This window comes from Garra rufa, chromosome 2 (genome assembly GCF_049309525.1).
Source record: "Garra rufa chromosome 2, GarRuf1.0, whole genome shotgun sequence".
Taxonomy (NCBI): domain Eukaryota; kingdom Metazoa; phylum Chordata; class Actinopteri; order Cypriniformes; family Cyprinidae; genus Garra; species Garra rufa.
Window position 1 is genome coordinate 17,043,878 of NC_133362.1, and position 27,031 is coordinate 17,070,908.

Consider the following 27,031-nt stretch of genomic DNA (forward strand, 5'->3'; position numbering starts at 1 on the left):
TGGGCTTCTCCACATGTGCAGCACCTCAGAACGATCACCCCACCCAGAACACAGTCCTCGCCAGCCAGGAACGGCGAACCTTAAACACAAACAAGCCAGATGCATTTCAACCAATGACCCTCTTTTCACTACAATCAGTCTATTTAGATGTTGAAGTAGAAATGAAAGCACGTTGGAGGCATCTAAGAAAACCAAGCGATTCGGTCAATGATTTATTAGTTATGCTCTGTTCTGAGAAGTTAATGAAATGAGCGGAAAAGCCGTACATTTCCGTACTTTCCCCTGCCAACCTAAACGACTGAAAACAATTATTCTTTCCAAAGCTTTTGTTTTATTAACCAACTGAGAAAAATTGGGAGCACAGCCACTTTTCGCTCTTTAATAGGTTAATGAATGAATGAGTTATTTCTGTAACCCCTCACGGAGCCCTGATAAAGGGACTCTGTTGAGAAAGCATGCAAATGCATACTTTTCCAAAGGGGAAAAAAACAAAAAAGGTTCTGAGCTGCAAAACGGCCTCAAGCCCATTCAAATGATTACATCTCAAACCAAAGAAGTGCTGGACGCAGCCTAGGTTTGAAGCACTCAAGCATAACATCAGTCCACAGGAGGGAAGAGTTTAAATTTCACCTCAGATAGGTGCTCGGTTTCATTAAAGCCATGTTGATTTTTGCACATCGTGTTGTGTTCAGCTTGTTTACACAGAACACAACTCTTTTTTATGACACCTCTCATTTAAAACCCTTCAGTGAAAACCTGGATGGCTTTCACACAGAACACAGGCTTAACATCACACTTCAAAAGACATCTTTAAACAGATCTTTATCCAATATTCCATTAAAAAGCCTTTTATTCTTTTCTTCTGTTTCGTCTAAGCATCCCCACAGTGTAATCAAATTTATTACACATATACTTGGTTCTGATTGGTTAGTCACAGCATCCTGCAGTTGAATAGTATAACTGTATAAACACAGTGGCACTCCACAGTCTTTATTCTCACAGACTAAAGTCATTTCCAGTTAGAGCAATATTTCAGGTCCACTTGTTTCATTATTTCTTTAAAAAAATGATAACCAGACGCAATGTGAAAGGTCAATACGACGGGACAGCATGAAATAAAAGGTATCTTTTCAATAGGATTGCATGACATTATCAAACCGACTATTGGCATCGGCCGGATATGAAAAATTATGCCGATATCTCCAGCTGGTAAGAGGAATAACTTACATATGCTTCGGGTGTGTTAGCGATCAGATCATGTCAGCAGTGTGGCTCATTCTTGAAGCAAAGTTTTGCCTGAATGATGATTAGATTCACTGTTTTGGATTGCTGCATTTAATCTGAGAATGCACATAAAGAATGACGTGTTTAGTGTGCCTCCTCAGGTCCTAATGCCTGTTCAGTAAATAGTAGGGATGTAACGGTATTGTAAATACCGTCATACCGCAATAACAAATTTTTTCGATACTACCGTGGTCGCATGACTCGATAAAAATAGGTCTTCTGAGAAAAGTTTGCTCAGGCGAATGGAGCGAACGGGAGGTAGCGGGAACTACATTTCCCATCAGCCCAGGCGTGGCCATCATCCTTTGCGGTCTGTTGTCGCTACAGACTTTAGCAGCAAGGAAAAGAAATGGAAATGGTCGAACCTGCTCCGTCTGAAGTGCGTATGCGTCACGTATTCTTTTCAGCACCCATGTTAACGGATTAGAGCGTTCACACTGCACGCGGTTGCTGTCCGGTAGTACGTCCTAGAAGCGGTGCCTTTGCAGCAGTGCAGCGATCGTTTCGGCACCGAGTCTATTTTTTGCTGCGCTGTATGCGCTGAATTAATGTTACAGTGCGTTGTTCGCTGTAAAAGGCATGAGAGCCTACTGCATGAGAGCCTACTGCACTGCAAAAAAATGCTTTTCTTACTTAGAATTTTGTCTTGTTTCCAGCCAAAATATCTAAAAATTCTTAAATCAAGAAGGATTTTCTAGACAAGTAAAAATTAATGTCTTGTTTTTGGTAAAAACAAGTCAAAATTAAGTGAGTTTTTGTTTAAAACAAGCTAAATAATCTGCCAATGGGGTAAGAAAAAAAAATCTTATTTCAAGCAGACAACTAGATTCAGACAACTCATTCAGCTAAACTGATTTGACTGTTTTTTACATGCTTTAATATTTTTTTTTTGTTACTAAAATTGAAATATTTAAGTTTCTGTTTCAAAGTTTACAGATAGATGGCTAATTTGTATGCCATTGATATGTTCAGTGTTCATGTAAACTGTTTAATAAACACTTCTGGCACTTTTTTCGAGTCTCTTCATTAGTTTTGTTTTTCCTGTAAATGATTCAATAAATACCGTACCGTGCCATTCATACCGAGGTATTACCGTACCGTGAAGTTTTGATACCGTTACATCCCTAGTAAATAGTTTTAATATTGTAGGGGGCGCTGCTGGGCTACTTCTAATAAAATGAAAGTAAAATACAGAAATAACATTTAGACTGGGATTCTGATTAAATAAAGCAGTAATTAATGTCATGAGTATGTTTTGATTGAAAGGTCAGAAGCTGTAGCTTACATGAATAAAAAAAATAATAATAAATAAAAAAATCACAAACATGACATTTTGTAAATTAGATAATTTGATATATACTAATTTATTCATTAATGTGTAATATGTTAAAACATTTAACAAATTATGAGCTCTAAAAGATTAGTAGAATTTTTACTCTTTAACTCTTTTGGTTTAGACCATCTAGATGTTAAATCTTAAAATAAAATGTTAAGGTTACCACTGCATTTTACTGGGGGAAAAAAGAGCAGCAATTGATATATAGTTTATTTATAGTTATTTTTAGAGCTTCAATGTACTGTCATTATAAAAGAACTTCATTATTGTTTATTTAATTCTAACAAATACAGTGAGGGGAAAAATTATTTGATCCCCTGCTGATTTTGTATGTTTGCCCACTGACAAAGAAATGAACAGTCTATAATTTTAATGGTAGGTTTATTTGAAAAGTGAGAGAGAACAATATAAAAAATCCAGAAAAATGCATTTCAAAAAAGTTATAAATTGATTTGCATTTCAATAAATGAAATAAGTATTTGAGCCCTTCGCAAAACATGATTTAGTACTTTTTAAGTACTTTTAACATGATTTAGGATTTTGTCCCACACCTCTTTGCAGATCCTCTCCAAGTCATTATGGTTTCGAGACTGATGTTTGGCAACTCGAACCTTCAGCTCCTTCCACAGATTTTCTATGGGATTAAGGTCTGGAGAGTGGCTAGGACACTCCAGGACCTTAATGGGCTTCTTTTTGACCCACTCCTTTGTTGCCTTGGCCGTGTGTTTTGGGTCATTGTCATGCTGGAATACCCATTTTCATGCTGCAGGATTTCATTCCTTCATGGCATAGTGTGTTACCAATTGTTTTCTTGGTGACTATGGTCCCAGCTGCCTTGAGATCACTGCTAAGATCCTCCCATGTAGTTCTGGGCTGATTCCTCACCGTTCTACTGATCACTGAAACGCCACGAGGTGAGATCTTGCATGGAGCCCTAGACCGAGGGAGTTATTTTGTGTTTCTTCCATTTGCGAATAATCACACCAACTGTTGTAACCTTCTCACCAAGCTGCTGGGCGATGATCTTGTAGCCCATTCCAGCCTTGTGTAGGTCTACAAAGACACCTGGGAGCCAAAAATCTTGCTGATCGATAGGGGATCAAATACTTATTTCACTCATTAAAACGCAAATCAATTTATAACCTTTTTGAAATGCGTTTTTCTGGATTTATTTTGTTGTTATTCTGTCTCTCACTGTTAAAACAAACCTACCATTAAAATTCTACACTGATCAATTCTTTGTCAGTGGGCAAACATACAAAATCAGCAGGTGGTTCAAATCATTTTTCATCACTGTAAGTACTAACTAACCAAAATGAAAATTGAGACTCTTATGTTCACGTTTACATCCAACTACAAAATAGGGCTGCAACGATTCGTCGACGTTGTCGACAAAAATCGATAATAGAAATAGTCGACAATGAATTTCATTGTCGATGTTGTCGCCAGACATGTTTTCTCCGACCGAGTGAGGCATCTCTCTGCCGAGAGTCGCACATAGGCATTAGCTTCTGTGCTGAGCGATAACATACAGAAATGGCGGCGTCCAATGCACTGAATGCAGCAGCTGCGCGTACCAAAACACGCCCGTTTCACACATACTCCGTCGGCAGTGCGTATTTTTTTTCCACACCCATGTTAACGGATTACAACGTTCATAATGTACGGACTGTAAACGCGTTCTGTGTGAGCGCAAAACGAGTCTGTGCTTCTTCTGCACCGCATACGTAACGCACACGGACTGTAGACGCAATGCAGACTGAGTATGTATGAAACAGATATAAAGTTTGGGAGCATTTTAGCCTGCTACGGCGAATCAAAAGATTACCTGCATGGCTTGTAAAGCAGTCCTTGTGCATCACGGCAGCACCTCTGTGATGCACGAACATTTAAAGAGAAAGCACGTCGGACAGTTAAATGAAACCAGTTTGGCTGGCCTCGGTAAGATTTAAATAACATGGAAGCCAATACGTTTTGTTTTGGATATACATGTTTGTTTACGGTATTATTGCTGCTGATGTGCCTGCCCCTGGTTTACAGGAAGAAAATGTTTACTTGATTTTAATTTATTTTTTCTTATAAAACATATGTGCCTGTCCTTTAAAAAGATTATAGAGTTTCTTAATTTATGCATTTATGTCTGTACTGACCGATTACTGTGCCTAAATGGCTTTAGACAGGGCATTTTTATTTACTTTTAGTATGAATTGGCCTATCAGCAGCAAAGTTCAATAAAATATGCATTTTTCATTGAAGTACCCCCTTCTTTCTTGTATTTACTATAATTTTCCACATAATTAAAGCAATCTCATGCTAAATTTGAGAAAAATTGAATAATTATCCGATTAGTCGACTAATCGTTTCAATAGTCGGTGACTAGTCGACAATTAAAATAGTCGTTAGTTGCAGCCCTACTACAAAACACCTGCATTGCTTTATGAGACATCGCTACAGCTGTTTGGCTGAGGGCGGAAATATGATAATATGGGACAGTCCGTCAGTGGTCATGGACGGGGCCTGAGCAGTATGATGTCATACTGCTCATAAAATCAAAACAATTTGATAATTAAGGCTGTTTAGGTTTTTAGTTTATTTTTTGTAAAATTTGCATCTGAAGAAATGAACTTGTGAACAAGCAAGTATACCTTATTATAAAGATTTTATCACTGGGTATTATGAATAATGTTAAAATGGTTTAAATTTCCTTCATTTAAATATTAACATCCATTTTGTTACAAGACAAAATACGAGACAAAAATGCCTTGCAGAGTTCAGCACAGATTGTGACCCTTTCTTATTTTCTCAAGAATTAATTTCTTAATTATAATAAAATATTCCACAGTTTTATTTTGGATATTTATGTAGATTTACACATCTCCCACAGTTGTAGATTTCCGTGCAACCAAACCATAAAGGTCACAGGCCAAAACCAGCAAATATTCCCACATGTATTTTGTGTGCTACATTCAATATGAAATCCAAGCGGTCACCCGATTTCACAAGCCCAGAAAGGGAACAAGCTTCTGTACTTGAAAGCAAGCGACATCTTCAAATGCCCTGTCAACAGAGTATTTATGGCATCTGAAAATAACTGTGGTCAGAGAAATATGATTTAACCAAAAACTTGTGGAGCCAATTCAAAAGAATGTTATTGATCCCCAAATCCGAACAAATAGAAAAAACTTTGTGGCTGCCGAAATTTTGGAGCGCTCATTTCCAGTCAAGCAAGTTGTTAATGATTTTGTTGTTCAGTTTTAGCTCAAGAGCTGATCTTACTCACACATACTGTGGTGAAGTGACGCTAGCCTGCTGAGAGACAGAGAGAAACATGAAAACAGAGTGACAGGGAGGGAAAGAGAGTCTCTGAGAGCCACTCACTGATGAATTTGTTTTGCATAGCCTCCAGTAGGGCCTGGTGTGCATTTTCAGTCTGCATGGCAGTAGAGCACTCTCTGGCCAACATGGTGCGAATCAGATGCTCTCCAGAGCCTGCAATAGTACAGACAAGACCCATGTTTAATATTTAGCATTTACTGTTATTTGGAAGAAAAGAAAAAGAAAAAAAAACATGTTGCATAATCTGATTTATTTGTCCAAAAGCAGAGACGTTTCACTTCTCGTCATACTGAATTGCACCTGGCAGGTTATTTGCACATTAAAGTCCTGTTTCGGCATTTCGGCAGTCTTTACTGTCACTTTTGATTGAATTTAATGCATCCTTGCTGAATCAAAGTATTAATCTCACTCCAAACCCTTGAATGGTATAGTATAAATTAATATAGCATATATAGTAAATGGATTTGTCAGACTGATGAAAAACAGGTCAAGATTATGAATCATCCTGAACAGTTCATTAAAACAAACCATCTTTAAGAGTCACTTGTTCTCTCTAAAAGCAAACAATCTATCTTATAAATAATTATATCTCAATTTCGAGAGAAAAAAAGAAGTCAGAATTGAAACAAAAAAAAAACCCTGAATTGCGAGATTACATTTACATATATTCATTTAGCAGATGCTTTTATCCAAAGCGACTTAAAGGGATGGTTCGGAGTAGAATTGACTTCATTGCTATGCACTCCGAAGCCCATCTAAATACCCCATCCAAAGTTTTTTTTTACCTTAGTCAAACATTTATGGAGATATTAGAGTTGTTCGAATTGCTTGTTACAGGAGTGAATGGTACATGTGATGTATCTCGTAAATTGCACCACTAAACGTGCAAGTAATCTTACCAAACTTGTACAGTAGTGTAAATAGGTTATGTACTCACAAAACGCTGCATCAGAACATTTGTAAGTCCACCATGAGTGTTTTAAAAACACGTTTTAGCCGATCCCTACTAGTCTCAAAAACTACAAAAGGCGACACGTCGACGTCACGTCCCTGGTTTGAAAAAAGCACGTAAAAGTCCTCCTACAAGTTGACATGCACACAGATGTAGTAGGAGGACTTTTACGTGCTTTTTTCAAACCAGGGACGTGATGTCGACTTGTAGTTTCTGAGACTAGTAGTTCTCGGGTAAAACGTGTTTTTAAAACACTCATGGTGGACTTACAAATGTTCCGATGCAGCGTTTTGTGAGTACATAACCTATTTACACTACTGTACAAGTTTGGTAAGATTACTTGCACGTTTAGTGGTGCAATTTACGAGATACATCACATGTACCATTCACTCCTGTAACAAGCATTTCGAAAAACTCTAATATCTCCATAAATGTTCGACTAAGGTGAAAAAAACTTCGGATGGGGTATTTAGATGGGCTTCGGAGTGCATAGCAATGAAGTCAATTCTACTCCGAACCATCCCTTTAAAATTGGGGAATACAACAAGCGATTCATCTTAAGGAGGCAGATCGACATAGGAAGTGCTCATAATACCATATATATCACGCATTGTTAGATGAGTACAGACTAGAAAGGGAAGAATAAGAAAAAGAGGAGAACAAAGTTTAATTTTTTTTATTGAGTCAAATAGTGTCGAAAGAGATGGGTTCTCAGCAGTCGCAATTGTGAGTTTATATTGTGCAATTCTGAGAAAAAAAGCTGAACTGTTCATTTATACCTTGAAATTCTGACTTTATAGCTATTTATTTCTCACAGTTGTGAGTTTATATCACGCAATTTCGAGAAAAAAAAGCAGCATTGTGAGTTTATATTATGCAATTTTGACTTTATATCTCGCCATTCTGAGTTTGTATCATGCAATTCTGAGAAAAAAAAACTCAGAATCACGCAGTTCTGATATCACAGACTGAAATTCTGAGAAAGTCAAATTGCGACAAAAAAAAATCTGAATTGCAAGATATAAACTCGCATTTGCAAGAAAAGTCAGAATTGTGAGCTTCAATTCTGAGAAAAAAAGGTTTATATCACACAATTCTGACGTTATAACTCGCAATTGGGAGTTTATATCACGCAATTCTGACTGATTCTGAGTTTATATCTCACAATTCTCAGAAAAAAATCTGAATTGTGACAAAAAAAAAAAAGAATTCCGAGATATAAACTCGGATTTGTGAAAAAAAGTTTAACCGTGCAATTCTGCTTTTTTTCTCGAAGTTGTGTTTGTCACGAATTTGAGAAAAAAAAAAACAGAATTGTTTATATCACGCAATTCTGACTTCATAACTTGCAGTTGTGAGTTTATATCATGCAATTCAGAAAAACGTAGAATTACGAGTTTAGATCACGCAGTTCTGACTGATCACCTAAAATTCTGACAAAATTCTGAGAAAATCAAATTCCAAGAAAAAAATTTGAATTGCAAGATATAAACTGATTTGCGAGAAAAAAAGTCCAAATTGTGAGTTTTTATCTTCCATTTCTGACTTTATTTCTCACAATTGTGAGTTTATCACAATTCTGAGAAATTCTGACGTTATAACTCGTAATTTGGAGTTTATATCATGTAATTCTGACTTTACATCCTAAAATTGTGAGTTTATATCTAATTATAATTCTGAGAAAATGTCAGAATTGCGACAAAAAAAAAAAAAAAAAGATTTCCAAGATAATTCTGCATATGCGAGAAAAAAGTCATAATTGCGAGTTTTAACTGTGCAATTCTGACTTTATTTCTCAAAGTTGCAAGATTATTACGAATTCCTGAGAAAAAAAAGCTAAATTGTGAGTTTATGTCACGCAATTCTGACTTTATAACTTGCAATTGTTGGTTTATATCATGCAATTCAGAGAAGAAAAAAAAAACTCAGAATTGTGCATTTATATCTCGCAATTCTGAGAAAAAACTCACATCATATCTTTCGCAATTCTGACTTTATAACTGCAAGTTTATATCACGCAATTCTGACTTTACAGCCTACAATTGTGAGTTTATGTCTCACAATTCTGAGAAAAAGTCAGAATAGCAAGTTTGTATCTCGCAATTCTGAGAAAAAAAGTCAGAACTGTGAGATAAAACGGCATAACATTTTTTACATTTTTATTTAGTGGCAGAAACAGGCTTCCGTAAGTAGCACATTTTTTGAATAGTCCTGTTCTGCATGTACATACTATGTACTTATTACAACAATTACAATAACTGGGTCATAACTAGGTACTAACCTCTCAGTCTTAACTTACCCCTAAACCCAAACTTAACTCATGAAGTTTCCTTGTACTACCCAGTACTTTCTAGGGTAGGTGCTTTCTAGCAAGTACACAGACTGTAAAATACAAAAAATACATAAATAAAAGGCAAAGGTTTGACAGGTCAGGTGTCCCCACAGGAACTAAGTTAAAAGAAATGTATCTCACTGTCAAGACACTAAAGACTGTCACAGTCATTTGCCTTTCAAAGGCGAACGTGTACAGCAGCCAGTTTTCAAAAGGGAGGGAGTGTAAAGAAATGCCTTGAACACAAAACGTCTGGCAGCCGCTCAAGCCTAAGAAACCCTAAAGCCTTAAGAAAATAGCCGTGTTGTTTCTGTAAACACAAACGCGGGCCTCGTAAAATATCAGGTAACTACAGCAAAACTCTGTGCGGGGTTTGTTGCCATGACAATTAGATGCTAATTTCTTTTCTGTTCTTCTTTTTTGTTGTTTTAACAAAAGAACAAGCGACTGGCTCCACCGTTGGCTCACTATCTTCAAGTTACCGTAAACCCTCTCGCTCTCTCTCGAGAAATGGATGTTACTGGCAACAGTACCACAAGTTAACAGTTAATTTAACAAGCAAACAGTGCCATGATAGTGCAAACTCAATTTCCAGTGGAAAGTAAATAAAACAACAACAAACCAGAGATGGCATGAAACGGGCAAACGGAGCGAAAGGAATCAACAGCGACTCGACTTTCGCCCTGAGCGAAACCGCAGTGAGCGCTGCAGAGACTAACAGGGTTGACCTGAGAGAAAGCGAGCTCTTTGTGTCAGTTTGAAGCCAGAATGATTGTTTTTCTCCTCCTTTTGATAGGAACGCCTTTTAAGTTGGGAAATGAAAAGCAGGTGCACCGCTGGAGCGCACACTCGAACGGCCTGTCCTCACCGCCATGCGTTTTCAATTTTGAGGAGGATGAAAGAGAAATGCATGCTGAAATGGCCATGGGGGGAGAAGGTGATAAAATGTGTGATTCTGCTTTTGTTTTTGGAATGGCGGACGATCAAAAACAAAGAGGCACAAAACACAATGTGAGTTTCGTGCCTGTTGCACATGAGTTTGTGTGGATTATAAAGTAAAAATGTCAACAGGGAGCACACATGTAAAACAGCGCTGGTAATATTTCAGACCAATATGGTATAGTGCACGAAACCTGTCGAGAACATGTCTAGCTAATATTTTCCATTAAAATCGTAAAAACATGAGATATTGATTATTGCATTAAAAAAGCCTGTTTTAGGGCCATTTAGGATCTGGCGATTAAGATTTGTTGCATAATGGTTTCATCTTTATGACAAAAAATGTATCCCCTGAATTATGTCATAAAATAAAATGTAAATAAATAAATAGTTTTTACGTCAATTGTGAGATATAAATATGTAGTTCTAAGAAATACTCAATTCTGAGAAATGTTCTCACAGATTTTTTCTCAGAATTGCAAATTTATTTCTTGTAGTTCTGACTTTATCCCCCGGTTTCACAGACAAGACTAAAGCCTAGTCCTAGACTAAAATGTAAATCTGAGCAGTTTGAACTGAAAGAAACTTGCACTGACTGATCTAAAAATATATCGGTGCCTTTGTTTTGTCTCAAGATGCACACCAGTAATCTATTTTTCTAAGCATGTTTATAAAAATTACTCAAATATCCTAATTGAACTATCTGCTAATCCTGGCTTAGTCTAAGCCCTGTCTGTGAAACCGGGCCTATAACACGCAATTGCAAGTTTATTTTTCACAATTCTGAGAAAAAAAAGTCATAGCTGCAAAAACGTCACAATTCCGAGATACAAACTCTAGCAATTGTTACTTTATATCTCGCAATTGTGACTTTTTTCTCAGAATAGCAAGTTTATATCTTCCAGTTCTGACTTTATAACACGCAATTGCAAGTTAAGTCAGAATTGCAAGATATAAACTCGCAATTCAGAGAACATATCAGTCTTTTTCCCCACAATTGGACTTTAGAACTCGCAATTGCATGTTTATATTTCACAATTCTGAGAAAAAGTCATATAATATGTGATATCTCATAAAGAGATATAAACCAGCAATTGCAAGATACAAACATGTATTTTTGTGACAAATTTTTTTTTATTTCTTGCAATTATGAGTTTATATTTCACAATTCTGAGAAAAAAAGTCAAAACTGCAAAAAAAGTCAGAATTACGACATACAAACTCATATTTTTAGTAGAGAAAGTTAGAATTGCGAGTTTATATCTCACAATTGTGACTCTTTTCTCACAATAGCGAGTATATCTCGCAGTTATGACTTTATAACACGCAATTGCGAGTTAAGTCAGAATTGTAAGTTACAAACTTACAATTTAGAGAACATATCAGTCTTTTTTTTCCACAACTGGATTTTATAACTCGCAATTGTGAGTTTATGTCACAATTCTGAGAAAAAAAGTCACAATTGCGAGATTTAAACTCACAACTGCGAGATACAAACTCGTATTTTTGTGAGAAAAGTGACTGTGACTTAATTTCTCAAAATTGGGAGTTTATATTTAGCAATTCTGACTTTATAACTCAGATTTGCAAGTTTATATCTCACAATTCAGAGAAAGTCATAATTGCGAGTTGTCAACTCAGAACTGCGAGAAAGAAAGTCTGAATTGTACGATAAAAAGTCAGAATAACCGTTTATTATTTTTTATTCAGTGGCGCAAACAGGCTTCCATTAAAAAACCCAAGCCACTGTGCTTGGGGGAAAAAACATTTAGGCTGCAAAACACTGACCAAAATCTCTTAAGAAGCATGTGACCAACACCAAAGCCAACTTTTTTTTTAACCAGAGGAAGTCATACATGCTGCACCCCTGTGCAACATGCCAAGCTTGAATGAATCCCAGTCTCTCTTCAATGAGCCAGGTGTGTGTTGACTGCAGGGCTCAGGCCAGGCCAAAGGTGCTTTCACACAAGGGTGCCGCGGGACAAAGGATAAAGGAAAAGAAAAGAAATATGGCCTTCATCATAGTGTAACACTCTTTGGAAGTTGTGCAAGTGATTATGGCATGGGGAAGCATATTAACAGAGGCTACAGTTTGACAATTCAAAGCCAAGCAGAGCTTTTTTACAAGGTGTCTGGTTGTTAAAAGCAACGTCGTGGCTTGTGAAATATTATAATAAAGTTACAGGTGCAGTTATGCTGAAAACGTTATTGTACCATGTCGCGGTGGTTAACAAAGTAAGTGCAAATTTACTGCACCAAATAGGGGAGATGGACTAAATTAGTTAATTAAATTTTTGGCTGAAATTTTATTTATATTTATAAATTACCCCTCAACACGTTTAACATTCAATCCTGCCCAAATACCAAAGAAGCTAACGCATGCCTGACCGAATCTTGCCATTAATTGCTAAAAGGATATTCATATCCAGAAAGCATGTACTGTACGTACATCAAAAGAAGTGATAAACGTATAAACCCAAACACAGATTTCATCTTTTCTTTAATCTTGACCTGAAGAGAATAGCTCCTACAGCATCTATTCAAACACAATCATCTTGTCCTCTTCCATGTCTAGCCATGAATAAAAATCAGTCTTTTTTCATGACTGCTTTAAGAAATCCAGACATCCTCTATGGGCACAATGGACACGCGTGCTTGTATTTGTTGTATGTAGATGTGAATTATGTCTGTGGCCTATTGACTTGGGAACAGAATATAAGAGAGAAAATCTCGTTTTATTCACGTGACAGAAAGCATTAGGTTAAAACATGAACAGCATGGCCTTGGGCCCCGCTCACGGCAGGAATCACAAATAAAGCAGAAAATCTCCTTTTTTGCTCTTGAAATATGTCCCTACTAAGCAACTGGCTAATGGCATTAAGATGTTGAAGGAAAGGATTGACATCTACATCAGGGCCAAAGAAAGGACAGAAATTTCAAAAGTTTCAAGCTACAAATTAGGTATTTTCATCAGGTCTGTATTTGTGCACATATTTCTTAAACAATGACTCTTTAAAAAAAAACAGTTCACTTAAAAATGAAAATTCTGTCATTAATTACTCACCCTCATGTAGTTTCAAACACTTAAGACCTCAGTTCATCTTCGGAACACAAATTAATTTGTTGTGGTACTCTCGGAAACGTGTCAAAGACTGACACGGAAGAGAATAAACTGCTGAATAAAGTCATTATACTTGTTTTCTTTATGCACAAAAAGTATTCTCATAGCTTAATAAAATTGAGGTTCAATCTCTGATGTCACATGGGCTATTTTAACAATGCTCTTGCTACCCTTCTGGGCCTTAAATGTGGTAATACCATTGTTGTCTATGCAGGGTCAGAAAGCTCTTGAATTTCATCAAAAATATCTTAATTTGTGTTCCGAAGAGAACGAAGGTCTTACTGGTTTGGAACGACGAGAGTAATTAAAGACAGAATTTTAATTTTTGGGTGAACTATCCCTTTAATGGCTGACTAAACCTGTGTAAAACTTGCCAAAAAGCAGTAAATATACAGTAATGCCACACTAATATGACTCTGGTGTTTTTGATACCTGAGGTACTCACAGCTGTAGAGTAAAGGCTGGCGTCACGGGCATTTTCAGCCCAGCAGCCACAACCATAGTGAGCAGCCTGAAACACAGAAACATTTAAAGAAAAATATGTTAAATAAGAATATTTGCTGCTTTATGCTCATGCATCTAACCTGTTTATAAAGCACTGATTACTTAATATTTAGTGCAAAGTCTGGGGTAAGATTTGTAAAAAATTGATCAAAAGTGGCAGTAAAGACCTTTACCTGGTTACACACACACACACACACACACACACACACACACACACACAAAAAACTATTTCAAATAAAATCAGTTCTTTTGAAATTTCAGCATATCAGAATATAAACATTATTTTACATTGCAATAATATTTTACATGACTAATTATTAGTAATTACTAAGATTTCGAATAAATGAAATAATAACATTTGAAATGAAATTCAAATAAATGAGCAAAAAATGCCTTTCAAAAAATAAAAAATAAAAATTATACCAACCCCAAAATTTTAAAACAGTAGTGTAATAACACATTGTTAATTAAAATTGTATTGTGCTAAAAATGTTTGCCCAGTATGAATAGGCCTTAAATATAAAAAAAGAACTCAAAGTATGCTATAAATAAAGTTTACCAATGCACATTATTAATATTAATAAATATTCTAATATTATATAAATATTATTAATATTAAAGGGAAAGTTCCCTCTTCTTTCAGACGAATACAATCAAAGTTATATTAAAAAAATGTCCTGGCTCTTTCAAGCTTTATAATAATAATAATAATAATAATAATAATTTTTATTTTTTATAGCACCTTTCAAGAACTCAAGGTCACTTTTACAAAATAATGGCAATGAATGGGTAGTGATATTCAATAGTCCAATAGAAGTCCTATTAAGTAGATCCATCCATCATAAAAAGTACTCCACACAGTTCCAGGGGATTAACAAAAGCCTCTTGAAGTGAATTAATGCATTTGTGTAAGAAAAACACCCAAATTTAAAACTTTAGAAACTGTAATCTCTAGCTTCCACTAACTATCGTGCATGCAATCATGAGAGAGTAGTGTTCCAGCGAGAAATGGCCTTTACTAACCCCCCGGAGCAGTGTGGAGTACTTTTTATGATGGATGGATGTACTTTATTCAGGGTTCTTACACCTTTTCTAAAGTAAAATTCAAGCACTTTTCAAGCACTTTCAAGGTGCATTTTCAAGATATTCCAGCACTGTGGCAAATTATTAAAGAATCTGTGTTTCTATATTATTATTATCTATATCTGTGTTTGTATTGTGTTTATAGTGTTGTACAGCACTTTGGTACACGCTGTGTTTTTTAAGGTGCTTAACAAATAAATTTTGATTTGATTTGAAATTACATATTCACAGACATGAGTTCTAAATTTTAAATCAGATGTTATTGTGCTATTAAAAAACAACTGTCTAGATTGCATATAACATTGCCCCATATAAATAGTCAACATTCAGTATACAAATTATATAATTTAAAATATATAATTAATATAATTTACTGAGTATCTGTAGTGTTTTAAAAAATAAAATTTAAAGGCTTTTTAAGACCTGCACAAATAAAAGTAATACTGTATGAGTTGAGTAGGGCAATGTCTATGGTAACACATTAATGACTGGTATAAAATGACTGTAAATAAAATATGATAAACTAAAATTCTAAAACTTGAAAACTTGAAGGATTTTCATAAATACATTTCACATTCCAGCCTAAAAGTAGCCTACTAAAAGGTAGTCAAAAAGACACTATAAAATTAATAATACAATTTAACTGGCCCAAATGAAAAAAGACCATTTTTTAAACATTGAAAATATTTTTGATTGACATTTAGACTCCTACCTAATTTCCTATTCACAAATATCAAGGTATTTTTTTCACTATTTACAGTGTATCTGCAGAATTTTTAAATATCAATTTAAGGCAATTTATGACCCTTTTTAAGAGCTGCACAAGTAAAATGAACACCGTAGTGGGGTTGAACAATGTAAAATAACATTAAGCCATAAAATGACATGATTTATAATTCAGATTTTCACAACAACAAAACATCTTATTCAATGGCACTATACCTTTAAAATGGATATATCAAGTATAATTTATTTAAAACATAAATATTACTGTCTTAATTGTTTAGATTTTTAGAAAGCACATAACTTTTACATTTACAACTCTTTATGTGTTTGCTGCATAAAAACATGGGCCAATATTTGTAATAATCTTGCTAAACAGCTGAATATTCGCAAATTCATTCCCTGTCACGAGGGGGCGCTTTAGGAGTGCTGAAATATTACGGTTTCCTAATAACGGCTGTACACAAATCAGCATTAACGCAGTTTTATCAGACATGAAATGAAAATGCCAACGACACGTTTCTGAGGACAGTCGGTTCCCTTCAGATACATTTATATAAAGACATCCGTGCAGCGTTTTGACTTTGAAACGTGCAGTGTGTATGTTTATTCAATATGATATCATTGCCTTTTGAAGTTTTATCCAGCCCTATCGCGATTCTCGTATATCCCTCCCTAGCTCTTAAACTTATAATTAAGCCTTTTCTTATACTATTTAATACATTTAAAACTTTGTATGGCCTTAACTTTGATAAGGCTAAATTGATGAGTTTGTAATCAGCCCTCTACTTTAAGATAGTCCGGTGAAACATTTTGGTAGCCCGACTGGAAAACACAATAGCCCCGGGACATCGGGCTGGCAATTTTGCGATCCCCAAATTCTCGTTTTAAACATAATTCTTATTTGTCGTTTTCAAGCAGTGGCGATTTCTTTAAGACTGCAAGGGAAGCTCAGCTTCCCCTATAATGTCACAAAATTAATGGTCAAATTACGTACTATTGTATTAACATTTTATTGACTAAAAATGCGTTAGAAAACGTTCATCTCAAAGACGAATTCGTTCAGAATCAGTTAGATATAGCAGGTCGGCTGACTTGATTTTCTTCTCATACATTCCCGTAGCGTCACAGTGCATTTCCCCATTGAAGCCCAGCGTCCATTGACTTCAATGGGGCTGCTTTGAACGTTTTTTTTCAGGGCTTTGAAACTAGACGGTTATTGGATAAACGCTGCGATTATGTCCCGCCCACGGACGCTCAGCGTCTCTGGGGGTGAATGAGGAGTGGGCTGGCCTGGACGCTGAGCTTCTGCGTGATGATTGGAGGGTCTGTCGAAAGATTGCATGTCCTTTTGACTGACAGCGATTTTGTCCTATAAGGAATCGCTGAAGCTACTCGTTCGCGCTCTCTGCGCTCAGTCCCATCGTGGATTTCTCAAGTTCAGTCGAAATAAAAACTGCTGCAACCTATTTCTTTATATTTGCTTGGCGAAATTGCTTGATTTTCACCATACATTTCACACAATTATACACCACATTCTTTGTTTCACTTTTACAGAGTTTAATATTTTTTTTAGATCATTCATTCATATGAAACTGCACACGAAAAGTCACTGGAAAAGACGCCTAGTTGGTACGACAGGGTCACAGACCATTTTCTTGAAAAGGAACGTAGGGCAGAATTTACTTTTAAATAAATAGACAATTTTTGATGTAGACCGAAAATGAGCTTCCCCTATTTGACAGACCAGTAGCCGCCACTGTTTTCAAGCCATCGAGGACTGATGCAACAACCTCCTGATAACTGCATGTTTTATCTACCGCTCTGTTCCATCAGAGGGCGCGCATCAAGAAGATCACTACAGCCTCACGTGCACACTGACTCGAGCGGACCTGTTTTTTCTTTTCTTTTTTTTATATATTATAAGCATGACAAAAAATAACTATTTAGTATGAAAGCGAATTAATATGAAACCGATGCAACTGCATATTCAAGCACTTTCAAGCACTTCATCCAAAATCCAAGCATTTTTCAAACCTTGAAAACACTACATTAAAATTCAAGCATTTTCAAGGAATTCAAGCACCCGTACGAACCCTGTTTATTGGATTTCAAAATCTCAACAGCTATTCACTGCCATTATACACCTTGGAATAGCCAGGATATTACTTAATATAACTCTGAATGTATTTGTCTGAAAGAAGAAAGTCATATAGACCTAGGATGGCCTGAGGGTGAGTAAATCATGGGGTAAGCTATCCCGTTAATTATTACTATAAACATTTTTTTCTCAATAACTACATCACTGACATGCTAACTTATGTTATTTAATAATGTACAGCAGGATCAATTCGATTATGATCAGACTTAGGAGCAAATCAAAGTTCACCTGTCCCACTCGACCTGGGTGTTTCATGGCCAGACCTCCGCTGGAAACCGCAGCTGCCACATTCCCTTCCCGATCCACCACAACCGCACCAACCGTGTCCAGACAGGCCGAGTTATTCTCCTCACCTTCCACCATGATGTCTCCTACAGGCTCCAAGCAGCCAAAATCATTCTCCTGCACACAAAATTGCCATTCAATTAGAATTTCCTATCGCACACACAGAAATTAACACGGCACTTTTCTGGAGTCTAACATCCTGAGTTCATTTAAGAAAGTGAAATCAAAAATAAATGTAAGTGTCAATGTATCTTCATGCTAAACCGTAGGCCAAAAAAGAAGAACAAAAAGGCTGTGGTTACTGGCAACAGCAAAAAGGCACATTTCCAAAACCCAGAATAATACTAGACTGAAACACATTGAACATTGCTTCTTTTGCAATGTTTTTTTCCCTTGTCTATGAAGTTGGCTTTCAGACCCAGCTGGCTACCATAACCAAACTTGAACTTTCTGACAAACCTGGGAACTGTAATACATGTCGCTATCTAACTTGAGCAAATAAAGTCCAATTACATATCAGCATCTGAAAAATGATCCTCGCGCTCTCATTTATAATGAGTAAAGTGGTCATGTTTAAAGGACTGTTTTCATTTGCTGATTGCTGTGTACTTTGGAAAGAGCGCTGATGTGGACTGAAAGACTCGTAGAGCTGTTTGACAAATTGGCTGGTCTTGAGAAACTGCGGAAGGGGACAGGATGACTTATAATTTATTATTCCATCTTCCCATGAACAGAGTGTCATTACTAGGCCACAGATCTTCAGACCTCAGCTGATTATTAGCGCAATAACTTTCTAAAATATTACAGAACAGGCAAAAACAGAACGTTATTATTATTGATCTCACCATCAGCGATAAATCTGACAAAATCAACTCTAGTACAACATCTGCTCACAGACCTTTCCAAAGGGGAGCATCAATTTTCCTCTCCTTTATGGGTAACTGTTTATATAACCTTTATGTCCTTTATGTACCTTAATGATTCTGCTTTGTCTCTATTTTGGTGTGTTATGAATGTAAGTTGGTACAAATGTTCAATTGACTTCAGAAAAGTTTAAATGTTTCCATCTGTCATTTTTTTCTTTAAATAAAAAAAATTATCAGGGTTTCCATACTTTCCCAGTTGCTCATAATTACTGGATATTTTTCTCCATGTTGTGGTTACATTTTAGGCAGACTTTCATGTCTATGTTAGGTCCCAATTTTTTAAGATAATATACACTACCAGTAAAAAGATTTTGAACAGTAAAATTTCTCAAGTTTCTTTAAAAAAAGTTTCTTCTGCTCACCAAGCCTGCATTTATTTCATCCAAAGTACAGCAAAAACAGTAAAATTGTGAAATATTTGTACTATTTAAAATAATGTTTTCTACTTGAATGCATTTTAAAATGTGATTTATTCCTGTGATTTCAAAGCTGAATTTTTTTACTGAATTATTACTCCAGTCACATGACCCTCCAGAAATCATTCTAATATTCTGATTTGCTGTTGAAAACCGCTGAGTAGAATGTTTTCAGGTTTCTTTGATGAATAGAAAGTTCAGAATAGAAGAACATTCATCTGAAATAGAAATCTTTTGTAACATTATGCATGTCTTAATCATCACTTTCAATGAATTTAAAGCATCCTTGCTAAATAAAAGTATTAATTACTATTACCAAAATACACCAACTCCAAGCTTTTGAATGGTATAGTGTATAATATTAGCTTTTTAGTTCAGATAAATGCTGATCTTTAGATCTTTCTATTTATTAAAGAACCCTGAAAATGTAGTTAAATCATGTTGGCACTGTGACAATGCAGACTGGAGGAATGAAGCTAAAAATCTAGCTTTGGGAATAAATCACATTTTAAAATGTATTCAAATAGAAAACAGTTCTTTCAAATACTAAAAATATTTCTTTCTTTTTTTTCTTTTTCTTTTTTGCTGTACTTTAGATCAAATACATGCAGGCTTGGTGAGCAGAAGAGACCTCTTTAAAAAAAAAATCTTCCTGTTCAAAAACTTTTGACTTTTGATTTGATTTTTGACAATACTTGGTATTTACAGTAGATATTAAGACTTAAGACACTAAATTCCATCACATTTCCAAGCCTAAAAACATGGGCGGCACTAGGGCTGGGTTTCCGGGGCAATGCCCTGAATAGATTTAGTTAACCCCCAAATGTTTTTTAAGTACCTTGCCTTTCACCCCAAGTTTATGCCTGGCCATTTGTGGTTTTTGCAAAACTATTCCAAGACACAAACCTTGCCATGAACCTTGCAAACTTCTGCAAATCCAGTAATTACTTTTCTTCTCAAAAGCCCTCATCGTGTGAACTTCTATAAATCTAAACAACACTCTAAAACCCCAGGAAAGACCATGATATAAAGCATAAAGATTTCCCAATGAGGGAAACCTTCGATGCTACAGTCATATTATTATAAAGCACGAGTGCACCCACCCACATAACAGAAATTACATCTTAGCTGTGCAAAGCACGTTAAATGCGTTAAAAATGAGCGAGAACCCCTAGACCCCCGGCTATCCATGCGATACAAATGCATTTCATCCCCAGTAAAACAATAAATATGGCACTTATAAAATCAAACAAACCACAGGCCACTTGAGAGGAGACTGGGGGATGTGTTGTTATCTTAATGACCATTTAATGCATAGCTCTGGAGAAAAGTCTTTAGTGAACTGAACTGAAGGAAGAAAGACCATGTGGCATCCCAGAGGCACAGATCACTCATGCAGACAGAGCCAACAGCAATCACGATGCTATCTTTAAAACAAACCCTACAAGGTTCGAACACCGAACATGAGTACCACATATACCAAACCAAGTTAAACCACGACGTATTTGTCTATCCTGTCGAAAAACATTTTCGCCCACATTTTCAGACACTGTAATTTGCAACTAATGACCCACGAGTGACCCACGTTTCACTTTCTCATAGGGACCACACAAGCTTTACATCACGGACAGATCTGCGCTGGAACCCATTTTCCTTCGACACCTGCATTCCATGTGTACCTGTCAAATCACTTCCTTGAAAATCTACCAAAAAAGTAGGAGAGATGCTAACATGTTCAAGCACATTACAGGAAATAATTCGGTGAAATAACTTCAAGATGTGGGCGCAGGAGGGTGGAGGTGGTGCTGAAGCACCACAGTCTCATATCGCATCAACGATTGTCTTAAAACTCCTGCAACATTCATGAGGACCCAATCACCAAAACCTGTGCATTTTAGTTTCTTTAAAAGAAAATGGTCAATAAATGGTCAATGCAGGGTTATTATACTTAAAGAGATAATTCACCAAAAAGTGAAAATTCTATCATAATTTACTCAACCTCAAGTTGTTCCAAACTTGCATGCGTTTCTCTCTTCTGCTAAACACAAAAGAAGATATTTTAAACAATGTTGGTAACGTGTCAGTTGCTTTGCTGGAGGGTTGGAAAGCTCTCAGATTTCATCAAAAATATCTTAATTTGTGTTCCAAAGATGAACGTAGGTCTTAAGGTTTAGGAACAACATGAGGTTGAGTAATTAATGACAGAACTTTAATTTTTGGGAACTATCTCTTTAACTGAAGTGAAAAAAAATTCATTTTAATTTAGATCACCTTCATGTATTAAAATAACTCAAACATAAAAATGAATTAAACTTTAAACTAAAATTTAAGTTTGAAATATTATAATACGATTAATGATACTAAAATAACACATAAACTAGATTATGTACTTGAAACTGCCCTGAAGTAAATGCCTAAAAAGATCTTTTCAATTTGATCTTTTCATGTCCACCTGCTGAACTCATTCTTTTCAGGTCAGTGACAAGAAGCTACAAAAGAGCGTGTCACCCAAGTCAAATTCCTTGTGTGCAGTGCCATGTCAGCAGTGCAGTAAGTATACGTATGTGTGTTTCCTGTGATTGTGAGTAATTGAGGTCTCCACGCCCCCCTTCAAGGTCGTCATTACCCGACGGGTTTCCTCCTCTGGGTATATGTGGTGGTTTTGAATTAGAGGACTGAACAGATGCAGATCCTGTTATCAGTCGAGTAATAATGTCAGAGCAAATGCCTCTGCTGCACTGCGTTTAGACCTAATTAAATGTGTTGAACTGAATAGGAGGGTGGAAACCTATAGCTCATGGAGCATTTATGGGAGAAACTCACATATTTAGTTGTCTTTTTTTAATCAGGGTGAATGCCGATGCCAAAAATCAACAGCATATCCTGAATGTAAAAAAAAAAAAAAACTCTTGACATTAAGTCTGAACTTGACCTGACAAAGGTCAGAACATTTTGACGGAAGCTTGGTTTCCATTTCTGAAGTCACGCCGGACAGCACCGCCTATACTTAAATCTCATTGGTCCTATAGCTCAACATACAGCCATTATTGTCAAAATAGCTGGCAACAAAAGTGAGTACACCCTGAGTGAACTTGTCCAAAAGTGTCAATATTTTGACCACTTCCTCATTTATCCTGGGCATGGAATTGACCAGAACTTCACAGGTTGTTGCTGGGATCCTCTTTCACTCCTCATGGAGCTGCTGGACATTAGACACATGGTGTTTCTCCACCTTACAACTGAGGTGCTTAATAGGGTTCAGGTCTGGAGACATACTTGGTCACCCCATCATCTTCACCTTCAGCTTTCTCAGCAAGGCATTTGTCATCTTGGTGGTGTGTTTGGGGTCGTTATCATGTTGGAAAACTGCTATTCGGCCTAGTTTCTGGAGAGAAGGCATCATGTTCTCCTTCCAAATGTACAGTACATAATGGAATCCATGTTTACCTCAATGAACTGCAGCTCATGCACCCCCAGACCATGTTGCTACCACCACCATGCTAGACTGTAGACAATTTTCTTGGTAGTCCTCACCAGGGCATCGCTTCACATGCTGGACACCATCTTTGCCAAACAAGTTAATCTTAGTTTCATCAGACCACAGGACATGGTTCCAGTAATTCATGCTCTTGGACAGGTTGTCTTCAGCAAACTGTTTGCAGGCTTTCTTGTGAGCCAGCTTCAGAAGAGGCTTCCTTTTGAGACGATGCCCATGCAAACCGACTTGTTGCAGTGTGCGGCGTATGGTCTGAGCACTGACAAGCTGACCTTCTACTTCTGCAACATTTAAAGCAATGCTAGCAGCACTCATGCATCTGTTTTTTGAAGCCAGGTTCTGCACCTGATAAACAGAACTTCGTTGATCGACCCTTGCAAGGCGTGTTCCGAATGGAACCCATCTTGGAAAACCACTGTAACTGTATATTAAACATTAAATATAACTTAAGATTCACTCACATGTCCACACAATTGTCTTTTCCTTTTCATCTCAACCTGTTCCGCCAGCTCCATCTTCCTTTTGTTCCTCTTGTAGCCTGACAAACTGAACTCTGTAAAGTGTTGAAAAAGGTGTGACAGTCAATAACAGATATTACTCAACTGCCTATCCATAAAACTGTGTGTGTGTGCCAGGAGCCACTAAATCCTTGCTGTTTTGCTTCTGGGGCCTTATTGCATTGATTATTAGTATTATTCTTCATGATAGCAGAGTGCAGCAAGGGTGTGTGTTTGGCGGGGGAGCCTTTATTCACATAATAAATCAGTCTGTTGGTGGAAATGTGGTTGAAATTCTCAAAGTCTCCCTAAATAATGGGACATGTGTTGGAGTGAGGTCATGGTTTTGGCATCAGATCATTTCCAACACTGACAACACACACTCTATCTCTGTCTGACACACACTGGGAGTCGGCATGGGGCCCTCTATTAAAGCATAGAAGCCATTGTTTACCAAGCGCTGCATTCCACTCCTGTGAAAATCTCTTAATCAAAGAAAATGAATCAATGAAATGGTCACAATTAAGTCATTTCGCTGAATTTAATGGAATGCAATTAGGGCTGGTAAAAATATCACTGAGTCAGTGGTTTAAAAATACTCCAGCAGATGAGATCACAAGCGTTCTTGCCAATCATTATTCAATGAAATTATAACGTGCCCCTGTCAAGACTTACAACTAAGAAAAAAGGCAGTGGTTTTTGTAAAAGCCTTAACATAGAACGCTTTCAAGCTATTCCGCATCTAGAATATTTCAATAAAAACTGTAAATAACCCATGGGAATTAAAGAACAATAAGAACTATTTTTTTTATTCCCTGAAAGGAAATACAAGTGCTTGCAATAAAATGCTGCATCTAAGTATTTTGTTACGTTCACTAAGAATTAGTGTTTGGTTTTCAGACAGCTGCACCATCACCACATGGCTAAATGAGACAAATTAAAAAATAAGACAAATCACATTTTACAATTACATAATTGCATTTCAATGCTGACTTTTTAAAGGATTAGTTTACTTCCAGAACATTTTACAGATAATTTACTCACCCCCTTGTCATCCAAGAAGTTAATGTCTTTCGAAAAACTCCCATCTCATTTTCTCCTGCAACTTCAAAATCACCCTACATCGCTGTTTTACCTTTTTTTGTAAAGGGTGTTTCTTTGCATGTTCACTTTGTAAAAACTGGGTCAGTACTTCTGCAGCATTGTAGGACGATTTTGAAGTTTGAGGAGAAAATGAGATGGGAGTTTGACATACCTTAACTGCCTTTAACCAGAGTGCACAGAGTATGCATTCGAGCATTTGAGGTTAAAAGTATAAAAAATAGTCATTTTTTCTAGATCCTTGGCTGGGATCGTTTAGAGCCCTTTAAAGCTGCATTTAAACTGCATTTTGAAAGTTTAAACTCGCAGGCACTACAGAAGTCCACTACATGGAGAAGATTTCTGAATTGTTTTTCTCAACAACAAAAAAACAATTTCTTTACGACTGAAGAATAACTATATTCCTATACTTTCAAGAATAAAATTAAAACAAAAACAAAACAAATAGCACACATAATTGTATCATTTAGGCTGAATAAAATGCAGAATCGTAATACAATTACTTAAAATGTTATAAATGCTGGAAATTATAAAACAGAAAATACATAAACTTCACAAGTCACACACTTACAAAGGTCTCGCTAGCAAAAAAACTCTTTCTTGCACAATACTATTAATATAATTGAGAATTATATTAGGTGTGCATTAAAAACTGATTACTACCAAAGACTAAATAAAAAAAAAAGTTATTGCGACTTTTTATCTCAAGTTATAAAGTTATAACTCGCAATCTGAGAAATAATGTCAGAATCGTGAGATATAAACTCACAATTGTGACTTTTTTTCCTTAAAACTTCAAGTTTACATCTCGCAATTGTGACTTTATAACACGCTGCGAGTTGAGTCATAAATGTGAGATATAAACTTGCAATTCTAAGAAGATAACAGGCTTTTCCCCCTCAGAATTTGACTTTATAGCTTGCAATAGTGACTTTATATCTCACAATTCTGAGAAGTATGAATTGCAAGAAAAAAAATTCTGAATTGCAAGATACAAACTTGCATTTGTGAGAAAAGTTTTTAAATCTCATAATTCTGACTTTATAACTCCCAATTGCAAGTTTACATCTCACAATTCTGAGAAAAAAAAAATCAGAATTTACAGATGTTAACTTGCAATTGCAAGAACAAAAAAAGTCTGAATTGTGAGATAAAAACTTGCAATTATCTATTTTATTTTTTTTATTCAATGGCAGAAACGGGTTTCCATAGATTACAGTTGCAGAGGAAGCACAAATACCTGTTAAAGGAACCTGGATGTTACGCCTTACAGATCCAAACAGATTGGAGGGCATTTTGTTGCTCACACAAGAGCTTTAATTTCACTTTAAAACTGCCTCTAATGTGCTTCTTAAAAGAGAAATGTCTTGAGTCTTGTAATAATCTCCTGTCTTTCCTAATAATGTAAAATAATGGGATTTCTTTTAGAAATATCCAAAGATGTGTCATGATCTTTATTAATGCACATAAATCTAATAAAAAACCCTGCAGTCAAGCATGCAGCAGCAGCTGAAGAAGGATTCTGGGTGGTCTGATACTCACTGGTGGTCATCTTCTCTGTAGGGCATGCTGGGATACCATGGCTGATGGCCCACTGTTCTGCTCCTTTGCCCACTAAAAAACTGACAATGCAGAGATGTGATTTACACGCAAGAACAACTTCACCACAGTACAAAACGTTGTATTTTCTTAAATGTTTCCTGCCTTAATTTTAAGAAGTATACACATAGTGTACACACTATATACACAGTTTTTTCATTTAAAAGAAATGAATACTTTTATTCAGCAAAAATGCATTCAATTGCTCAAAAGCGACAAAGACTTTTACACTGTTACAAAATTCTATTTCAAACAAATGCTGTTCTTTTGAACTTTCTATTCAGCAAATCACATTGAAAATTCTGCCATCCCATGAATAAAATACACTTGAAAACATTCAAATGGATAACAATTATTTTAAATGCAGCCTTTGTGTCAATTACTGAGGCATGAATATGAATGGCACTTATTTCCTTTGGCTAAAAACAAACTTGCAACATTTGCCATAATGTTTTGTCATGCACCAATTTTTGCTTGGCTGCATTACATTCATAAATAGTGTTTTCTGTGCATACTGCGATTGATATTCTGATGTTACTTGTTTTAAAAACGTGTTTCCCCTTAGGCATCAATAAAGTCTGTCTATATGTCTAAGCTGATAGCTAGAAAGCCAACATCAGAGAGCTCAGCTCACCAGGGAGGGATCCTGCCAGCTGATAGCTTCCCCTTCTGAGTTTCACTTAATAGTCTTCTGGCTACCAGCACCGGGTTCTTGATTCCTGATAGAAAGAGCAGCATTAGTATCACTTTCACTCAAGACAGCTTTAAATATGGTAAAAGAAACCATTTGGCTTTCTCAAACACGTCTGTTGAAGGATAATGCAGTTCATTGGAGTTCATTGCACCAAAAAAAGCATTATAACACAACGTTGTATTAATATCAATGTGAAACTAGATGAACCTCCTTGATATTTTGTGTGGATGCAAGACATTGCATATT

At 36.2% G+C, this 27,031-nt stretch overlaps 1 protein-coding gene across 1 annotated transcript in view; it reads right to left on the minus strand.

Annotated features, from left to right (window-relative positions):
• The window catches only part of tasp1 (taspase, threonine aspartase, 1), a 45,663-nt gene that overhangs the window by 13,234 nt on the left and 5,398 nt on the right, over positions 1–27,031 (minus strand). The window contains exons 6-12 of the mRNA XM_073834603.1: positions 26,726–26,810; positions 26,035–26,114; positions 23,356–23,447; positions 18,000–18,173; positions 13,733–13,811; positions 5,999–6,109; positions 6–79 (exon numbers count right to left, since the gene is read on the minus strand). Of these exons, the coding sequence (XP_073690704.1) occupies positions 6–79; positions 5,999–6,109; positions 13,733–13,811; positions 18,000–18,173; positions 23,356–23,447; positions 26,035–26,114; positions 26,726–26,810 (695 nt within the window). The remainder of the gene's footprint in view (positions 1–5; positions 80–5,998; positions 6,110–13,732; positions 13,812–17,999; positions 18,174–23,355; positions 23,448–26,034; positions 26,115–26,725; positions 26,811–27,031) is intronic.